The following is a 10123-nucleotide window of genomic DNA, read 5'->3' on the forward strand; positions in this document are numbered from 1 at the left end:
CATGGCCATGTCATCAGCGGCGGCAGACTTCGATACGACATCCGCCGCCGATGGTTTTTGCTATTGTTTCATTGTCGGCGGCGGTGGAGGCAGAAGCGATATTGTTCTCCTCTTTTTCGTAAGTCTCTTGAATGTGGCCGTCTTGGAATGGCCACCCCGATGATGTTGTCGTCGTCAAATTCCTGCGCCTCGTTCGTCCCGGGTGCTTCAGTTGTTTGGAGGGACGGTGCGATCGATTGTGAGACGTCCTTCAGAGCCTCAACACGGCGACAAGCCGAGAAACTTCGATCGTCAATATCGCGCACGCTGCGTAAGAGTTGTGGTGACATCTTCGCCTAATGTCGCCGGTGGGGACTGCCACGGTCGGAGGGGCTGCCATGGTCGAGGGTGCCACAATCGGGAGGCTGTCGTTGTCGTGGTAGAGGGGTCATTGCGATCTGGAGTGGTGGGGGAGGGCTTCTCCGCGTCGAGGAATGCGTGCGGCGTGGTGGGGTCGGAAATGCGAGGCAGGGGTTGGCGCTCGCGATAGAGGCTGCCCTCTCATCTTGCCTTCGGGTAAGTGGTTCCGGAGCAATAGCATCCCTCCGTCGGTTGGCCCCAACATATATTTCTTCTTCAGCACTCGCCGGAAACAACTCAGGAAACTAACATATGTAAACCAAACAATTTCAGTGAAATCATTCGGTTTAAACTATAACAACTAAAGTTAAACATAGTTTTTTTATATTAAACATTATCGAATTTATTTAAGCGGAAAGCACGATGTTTAAACATCAAAGACTTATGTTAAACATTGTCCATGATTTATTACCTCTTTTTCCTTGACGATGACAAGTTGGTTTCTACGGTAAACGCTTGCTTCGGTAACTACTTTCACCGTAGCACGACATCCTTGGGACCTTGCGAATCGGACTTTCTTTCCCGTTCGGTCATCTCGTAAAAACCATACGTTAAGCGCGACCGAGCACCCCTTAATATATCTGTGTTGGTCTTCTTCCGGCGCATCTATCTTGCACTCGGCGGTGCTTGTGGAATGTCCTCCATCGACCACTTGTGCGTCGCTGCGCCCATGCGTATCGCCCTCATGGCGGGTAGATCATCGACATAATCAGCGATCCGATTCGGAACCGAGCATGATGTATTTGGGAAGAGGACTATACCCATGAGGTACACCATCATGAGTTTGACAAAATTTTCTTCTTCCCCCTACGTCGAACAAGTTGGACAAGAGCGCTCTTGATGGAGTCTACGTGTCTCTCATAGGGTTTTTGATAAATATCTACCTTGAACTACGATCGGATTTTTATTCTTCTTAAACACAAGCTGCGTCGCCATCATAGCCTTGAGACCAAGAGCGAGAGCCACATCTTGAGGGCTCGAAACTCGACGAGCTTTCCCCGATCCCGAATTTATTGGTGCGGCCATCGTACCTTTGCAATAGAGAATCAAGAAGGGCCCTCTCTTGGTAGATAGCTTCGAGCTCGATGAATCTTGCAAAGCGGTGTCTTCGGATGATCTCCCGAGTGTCGAGGGGTCATGTTATCTTTCGGTTCGACTAAGGTCTCCATCTACGGGTGTCAAATAGCATCGCCCATTAACTAGGTTGACCGCCATAGTCAAAAAGCTGCGACAATAACAACACATTAAGCGGAAATATAAGATTTTTAAGCGGTAACATTCGAGTTGTTAAGCGGAGATATCATTTGTTAAGCAGAGAACTAGTTTATTAAGCAGAGACAACAATACTTAAGCAGAGACAACGACATTTTAAAGCTGTAACATCTCATTTGTTAAGCGTAAACCTCATTTTTTTAAAAAGCGAAACCATATCAAATGAAAGGGGATTGTACATTATAAATATTACACAAATCATAACAATCGAAAAAAACTATTACGATAGTGTATCTGACGACAGCGCAAAACAACACAAAACCCTAGCGAGAAATCTCCCTGCGAGACTAACAAAACCCCGAGAGAAATCCCACTGAGACTTCGATATCTTCCAATAAAAAGCAGGGAGCACAAAAACAAAACCGAAAAAAAATCTTTCTTTATATGAGCAGTTAACATAAAAACCATACTCAATACCTTAGTTTGCAAGCGATGAAATGCCAACTACTTGCATGGGGGACTTCTCCTTGAGATCTTTGGTGGAAAGGGAAAAAGTCTGCAATTACAAAGGTGCGCGGTAGAGACAACCGGAGACATCTTGGAAATGGTTTAGCGAAGACTCTAGTTGAGAAAAAAAATAACTACAAGGCTCCAGTAAATTCCTCTCTTGGGGTTACCCTACGGAAAACCCCCCACTTCCTCTCATACTGCGAAAATGGTGCTGATCACGACTCCCCATGCAAGGGCATTTTTTTGTCCATAAAAATTTTTAAAAATAACACCGTTGACATCCGATTTACATGCTTTGGGGGGTTGAAAAAGCATGGAAATAAAAAGGAAGGGGTTTTTGGGGAGTGCAAAACTAACGGGGTGTTTTTGGCAATAATGCAAACTTAGAGGGTGTTTTTGGCAATTTCCACTTTATTTTATCTTAAATTTTAGTTTAAATAGTTAAGACTAGAATCATATAAATATATAGTTTTAATTCAATTCGAATCAAAATTCTAATCTCAATCAAACTATATATATTTTTTAACATATTTAAAAACTAGTTTTAGTATCTTAATTTATGTGATAGAAACCCATAAGGAGAAGTAGAGAAAAAACTTAGAAGAAGAGTAAAAAGAAGAAACTCTAAAGAAGAGTGAGAAGAAGAAGAAGAAGAAGAAGAAGAAGAGGAGGAAGAGTAGTGATAATTCTATGATAGAGTGAAGGTCTGAAAATATTAGTTTCTTTTTTATATGTATTTAATGATTAGTATTGATATACTTTCAACTATATTACATCCTACTTGGGTACCCCATCTCGCTACCTCAACGAGCGCCAGGGTGTGCAAGGTGCTAGAGCATCGCCACCTTCTCTCGCTGGCACTTGCCTGGTGGAGCTCAAATATCATTACTCATGCTACTAATGAAACTCAGACAAAAAAATGTTATTTACGAAACTTAATATCTATTTTTTTCCTATAATAATTATCTAAAAATATTTCTTTACTAAAAATTTAATTAATTTTTTTAGTAAAATAGCATCTAAAAACCGTAATATTCAATACATATTAATATTTTAAAAATAATGAAAATAAAAAATAGCATGTCAAGTATTTATTACAATATTCTTATTTTGATCCAACCTAAGAACCAAATAATTCTTAGTTCTTTTTTAGTTATATTTTGAATTTTATTTTAATTTTTTAATGAACTTGATAGTTTTAATTAATGGAATATATTACTAACAAAATATTTTTTTTCATGAATTAATTGTTTTACAATGCAGGGCTAATAAAAAACGTGGTTAATTGGGTTGGCAAGTATAATTTTGATGACGACAGTGATAATGACGATGATAATAGCACCATCTATTACACCCATCGCAAGGACGCTCTAAATATGTCAAGGTATTTTTTTTTTAACTTTTGAGTTATTTTAATTTTTTAAAATAAGTTAAATTATTTAATTTCTCAATATTTAATTATACGTTGATGAATAATAGGATGGCATCTGAGCATGCAAGGGAATCCAGTGAAGCACTGAGAAGAGGAGACAGAAACAAAGAATACCATTTGAGTTTAATGGCACATGAGGAAAGCATTTGTGCTAATAAATTGCATCAAAAAGCAGCTGAAGAGATTATGAGAAAGACTAACAAATCCAACAATATTTGGAAACTGGACTTGCACTGCCTTCATGCTTCTGAAGCAGTTGATGCTGTTAAGCAACGTCTTAAAAAGCTTGAAGCATCACCAAGAACACCACTGAAATCTTTATCTCCTCACTGTCAACCAAATGTCTTAACAATCATAACAGGTATATATATATATTTAATCTTGTATGTGTTATAATTGTTGTGAAGATATATATGTTAAGATGAATAATAAATGAAATTATTATAACAGGGGTGGGGAAGCATAGCAGAGGATCACCAGTGCTACCTGGAGCAGTCAAAGAATTTCTCACTAGTAATAGGTACATATATTATGTTATTTTTGTTTTTTTTCACATATTAATCAGATTGTTAAGATGCTGATTTTATGAAATTATTTCGCAGGTACCGCTTTTATGATCTTAGGCCTGGAGTGATAACGGTTTATCCAAAGTTTGTTGAGACAATGTGAATATCCTTTGTTTATTATTGTATGGACATTAATCAGTTCTTTGATTGATAATTGTAATTTAAACACAAAAGAAAATAAAAAATTAAAAATAAAAACACTGCTCACTTGTTTTTAGTAAAATAATTATAATTCAAGTAAAAAAAATTTATTTGTTTTTCTTTTTGTACTTTTTGACTAGTGGTAAAATAATCTTGATCAGAAAAAAAAAAAATAGTCAAGTTTAATCTAAACCATTAAACCACCGTTTCAACATTTTTAAGAGGAAACTGTATTTAAATTTACTATAATTAATGTATATTTCTAGAAATTATTAACAAATTTACGATAGTATAAACTAGAGATTAACTAAATAAGATATAAATAATTTAGCAAATAATGTACTTAAAAATTTGAAAAATAAAAAAATAAAAACAACACAAAACCAAACTTGATTTAAGCCTCCAATGATTCATTTGAAATTGCTTTGAAAGGCAATTCCCTAAAAATCAGCCGTAGCATGAGTAGAAACTTATATACTCACAGCATTTAGTATGCCAGTGTTTGTGCACAAATGCCTACCCTTGTAAACCTACATATTCATTCACATAAATACAGAGAAAGAAAAGTGGTCTTATTAATGGTAAATTTTTTGAACAAATGTAATATGTAATGTCATTGATCACAATGTGAATTATCTTAGAGAATAATCACAATAAAAGTAAGCCCTTTAGAAGAAACTTTTAGCTTACAAAGATTGGATGCTGACCAATAACAATATTAACAATAATACCATCTTAAGAGCATGGTTCAATTGAAAAAATCTTCCAGAAGTTATTACAAAGACTCATAGAAGATCCCCAGACCACAACTGTTGAATAATTTTGCCAAGTGACCATCTCCCTCAATGGGTGCATATGGTAAGAAAAGACAAATAAATGAAGAACGTACATTTGGGTTATGTTCTATAACTTGCGGTGCATTATTGAATGGAAGATTATGCATGGTAAGGGAAGTCTTGAAGGGAGAATCATCATCAGGACAAGAAAAACAGGAACAGTTGTACTGAAAACTTATTGAGATTAGAGAAACATCAAACAGTTACAAGATTAACCCAAAATTTTGAAAAGAAAAGATAAATAAGAGAGATGTCTGTGCACCAGAATGATCAATTCCAAATTAATTCTGCAGAAATGAATCTACTCTTGGCAAGAGAACAATGTCATTTAAAGCAAAATTAACATGAAAGGAAATTAAAAGCCTAGGCATAAGATGGAACCACACAGAATAATTTCACCAAATTAAACAACACAGAATAAGAAGAAAAGAAACAGAATAATGCTGAGAATCAATGTGCACAGAAAAAGATCCCCAGAATAATTTCAGCAATCAAAACTACACAGAATAATGTGCTAGCTACGTACATCTTATATTAAAAAAAATTACAAAAAGAATACAGAGAATACAGAGAATACAAATGCCCAAACCAACAAATAATTGTTCAAAAGGAAAAGAAATCATACATTACCTTCAGTATTCAAGAAATTTTCTAATTTATCCACTTGATTGTAATTTAAAAAAAAATTACAAGAAATATTAAAAAGAAAGAACCGTGCATTACCACAAAAATAAATAAATAAACACCATATATATATATATATATAAAGTCACAAGAAAATAAATCTCCACTAGTGTTTTATTCATAATAACACACATAACAACTTTACCAGCACAAAAAGACATCATTATTTTAAGAAACTCATATAAAGAAATACATTGCACCTGCGTTGGAAGGAACTTCAAAACATCATCACAGAAGAGACTAGAACACCAACAGCAGCGGCCACTCCGACCAACGGCATCGCCCTGAGATCCACCGCACTAGTCTGTGATGGTGCCGGAGTTTGCCCTGTATTACCATCATGATGAGAAGGAGCGGTGTGAGGAGCAGGAGATGGAGTGTAACCATCATGATGATGATGATGATGATGATGCTCGGATGAAGGTGCAGGAGCTGGCGCATGACCCACCGATGGCAATGGCTTCTTGGTGGTGTGAGCTTGAGAAGAGCCTGCATGAAGTAGTACTAAAATCATCACCTTAAGTGTTAACATTACAAAGCCCTTCAAAAAGGCCATGGTTGTTACTTTGGATTTTGCTTTTGAGGAGATGTGGGGAGTTTGGAAGGTGGTGGGGTGTTGTATAAATAGAGGACTGTGAGTGATGGTGATATGAATTAATATTTGGGGTTTTAATGGGTGGTGAGGTGTTAATGGGTTGTTTCAATTGATTTTGCATGGTTTTTATAATTGGATGGTTCTTATTTGATGAAATTTTAATTTCCATTTAATGACTATTTGTTGATCAGTTACCAAATGATGGGATACAAAAAGTAGCAGTAATTGAGCAATTTTCAGATTCTTTATTAGCAGTGAATGAATAATAATAGCTTTGCATTCAACATGCAACTCTGAAAATTTATAGATTATCATCTCTTCCATTTCCTCTTTAAACATCTGCAGAGATAGATATTATACATTGATAAAGAAAAATAGTTCTCTTTGCTCTCAATAAGAATGGCTCACAATTTCCTTGAATCAATTTTAAATGAATAGTCTCATTATAGTCACACAATAATGAATGGATGCCTTAAAGTGACATGCATTGTGATTTCAATGTGTGAAGAGGTTCCAATTCCAACTCAAGCACCAGGTTCTTCAGTTTCTGTCTGACCTTCATGCACAAGAAGTTTCTTCATATGCTCAACAAGATCCTGCATTTGTCTTCTTGAATGCAAAGGGGAAGGATACACAAATACACAATCAAGTTGCCCATCTCGGATTGTATCAAAAACTGCAATAGATGGCCCGACACCGTGAACCGATGCACATCCAATGTAGTCCTCCACACCAAGCTGTTCTTGCGCAGGAAAGGACTCATAGATCACTGGATCTTCCCAGATGGAGATTAGTGCGGTGCGCAGTGAGGATGCTGGAGTGAGCTGAGGATTCTCACTAGCCTTGCACATTAGAAAATTCAACTCACCAATATCAGTGAGGTGTTTCTTGTTGTTCGTTGCATTGGTGAAGGCATTGTGACATCTCTTGGCCACTTCCCAGCAGTCTTCTCCTTCGTGCACGGTGTGTGTGTTCATAATGGCCGAATGGTAGAACCCTGCAAATAAACCAGTTTAAGGTACATTATCAGTTAAAACTTGTAATCAATTTCATTCTGCAAGATCATTAATGTCAATGGTATCAAAACCATACCAACATTGTGTTCATGTAGAGGAGGCTCTAAATATTTTCGGCAATCAACAAGAGTGACAACTGAGTAAGTCTCTGCTTGATTGTTCTCAAGAAGTTTGGATGAAACAGTTGCAATCAGTACTGCAGCTGTTATTACTGAAAATAACTTTATCCCCCTTTCTTTGCATGCCTGCATAAGTATCAAATAAAAAAAAAATCTTAGGATGGTGTTTATCAGCCTTCAAATTATAACTATTAGTGTTAGATATATAATAGTCATTGACATGAATAGATAAAAGTAGACAATTTTTTATTTTTTAGCAAAGTGAACTAGACATGTCACAGAAGTACACAAGCGTGGAGTTACTCTCTCAACACACCTATGCCTTTAGCTTGAGTGACTTGAGCTTTAAACCCACATTCTTAACATGACACGAACACTCCATTCGGGAGAGCGGATATTACTAAACCAAGAGTTTGTTAACCAAGTACTCATTTGAGATCACAATTGCTCCCTCTCAAAAATAATATGAACTTTATCAAACCACACACACATAATTAGGTATAACCACATTTTTGATCCATGAGAATACCTTAGACGTTTTTTGTCCACATTTATTTTAATATAAAAATTAAAATTATGGGACCAAAATGATTAAATTTGAAGTTTTTAGTTTCCTTTTGAATTTTTATTAGTTCAACAGCTAACTTAAATTTATTTGAATGAATATAAGGTAAATTCTACAAATTAAGAAAATAAATAGCTTAACAAATCTATTCATTTTACTCTCTAAAACCCTAAAATGTTCCTTTTGGTTAAAAGATGATTTTTCTTTAATTAAGGGTCGAAATTACTAACTTTTCTTCATAATAGTTTTAAGCCATATTCACTCAATAATCAAATTAAACAGTTTTGAGTTTGAAACCAAAATAAATACATAACATAGCTAATAAAAAGTACTGCAACCAACATACACACACACACACAAATTAAGAAAATAAACAGTTATGAACAAAAAATGCACTACACCCAACATACACACACACACACACACACAAATTAAGAAAATAAACAGTTATGAACAAAAAATGCACTACACCAAACATACATGCACACACAAATTAAGAAAATAAACAGTTATGAACAGAAAATGAACTGCACCCAACACACATGAACACACATATTCATAATAAAAAGTCACATTCTCCACCCTGTAATACCATACGTGTATTTTATCATTCAATGCATGCAAAGATAGAGACAATTATTCATATGATAGTTTATTCCCATGATACTCCTAAAATTATTATGAAAGAGAGAGAGAGAGCTTACAGAGAGTATCCTATTAGTCTCATCCTGGTCAACGACCAAGCGCACAACCTCCGAAGACCGGGCCGAGTCCGTATCCTGAAAGCTCAAGCAATGAGTTCTCAACCCATTTAGCGAATATCCAATCAGATCTTTTCCTCGAGCCCAAAACGGCTTCCACGAGTCCTTTTTGGGAATCAAATCTTCAATTCCCAAATTGACTCCGTTCTCCCCATTCCTTGATTGCCCCTCTTCCCCTCCCCCTCCTCCGCCGGCCAGAAGCGCCATCAACTCCTTCAGGATCGCCACCGCCGCCGTGCGGTCGCAGACGGAGGTGTGGAATCGCAAAACGATAAGGGATGGACCAGGATCGGGTTGGTTCTCATAGATCGTTGTGAAGAAAACCGGGATTTGGTTCGGTTCGGGAGTATCGGTCCAAGGGTTTCGGTTCAGTTCGAGATCGAGGGCGGAGAGGAAGGGGGGGACTGGGAGATAGGGATAGGGTTTCGATGATGGGGTCGCAAAGGGGAGGGATGGAGAAGAAGAAGTGTTCGTTTGGGTTGGTTCGAGTGAGCCGGGCGCGGAGGAGGGGGTGGGAGTTGAGGAGATCGGTGATAGCGGCGGCAAGGAGGGAACAGGGAGATTGGCCGGGAGAGGCGGAGGAGGAGGATGGTGATGCCAGTGCCGCCAGGAACGACGCTGCACCAGCTATGCTCAGTGCCGGCGACGGGGCGGCCAGTGAGATGGTGAGGGGTTTGGGAATCATCCATTTAGCAGGAATAGTAGAGAGGGGCGAAGTGTGTGGTGGCAGGAGAAGATGAGTGCAGTGCAGTGCAGTGCAGCATGTGAATTAAATTATTGATTTTCTTGTTATATACATGGAGAAGTATGATTGGCCCAGTTGAATGCAAACAATTATTTCATTGTTTTGGATAAATTATTTAGATGTTTATTTATTTATTTTTTATAATTTTTTTAAATCTGCTTTACCCCTGTAAATTTAGGTCCGGCCCTACCTTCTTGTAGATTGGTATTGGTTCACCACCACAGAATTTCTCTGTCGCTTGTGACACTGGTAGTTCTAATCTTTGGGTCCCATCGTCAAAGTGCTACTTTTAAATAAGTGGTAATTAATATCGCATATTCTATTTTTATTATCACTTGATTTGATCCAAATGGATTTGGATGATAATACAGGGTATCTTTGTTTTTCTTATATTTAGTTGCAGCTTCCATGCTATTTTCCATCCTAAATACAAGTCTTCAAAATCAAGCACCTATACAGCAAATGGTATAAATTTTTACTCTCAATTGAATGTTATATGCGACATGCCTACTCAGCTTAGAAGACAAGAATGTAATCTCAAT

At 37.2% G+C, this 10123-nt stretch overlaps 2 protein-coding genes across 2 annotated transcripts; one reads left to right on the forward strand and one right to left on the reverse strand.

Moving 5' to 3' along the window:
* Position 1: 1 nt before the first annotated feature.
* LOC120281080 (NEDD4-binding protein 2-like) lies at positions 2 to 4222 on the forward strand. Its single transcript, XM_039288011.1, has 5 exons — positions 2 to 53; positions 3385 to 3505; positions 3601 to 3914; positions 4004 to 4073; positions 4156 to 4222. The coding sequence occupies exons 1-5, from the start codon at positions 2 to 4 to the stop codon at positions 4220 to 4222; spliced, it is 624 nt and encodes a 207-aa protein (XP_039143945.1).
* Positions 4223 to 6765: 2543 nt separating this feature from the next.
* LOC120280599 lies at positions 6766 to 9857 on the reverse strand. Its single transcript, XM_039287476.1, is given in 4 exon segments — positions 6766 to 7372; positions 7468 to 7636; positions 8780 to 9385; positions 9388 to 9857. Coding segments are annotated over 4 exon segments (1386 nt in total). The 5' UTR covers positions 9526 to 9857; the 3' UTR covers positions 6766 to 6899.
* Positions 9858 to 10123: the final 266 nt, after the last annotated feature.

The sequence above is a fragment of the Dioscorea cayenensis genome, chromosome 17 (genome assembly GCF_009730915.1).
Source record: "Dioscorea cayenensis subsp. rotundata cultivar TDr96_F1 chromosome 17, TDr96_F1_v2_PseudoChromosome.rev07_lg8_w22 25.fasta, whole genome shotgun sequence".
In the NCBI taxonomy this organism is placed as follows: Eukaryota; Viridiplantae; Streptophyta; class Magnoliopsida; order Dioscoreales; family Dioscoreaceae; genus Dioscorea; species Dioscorea cayenensis.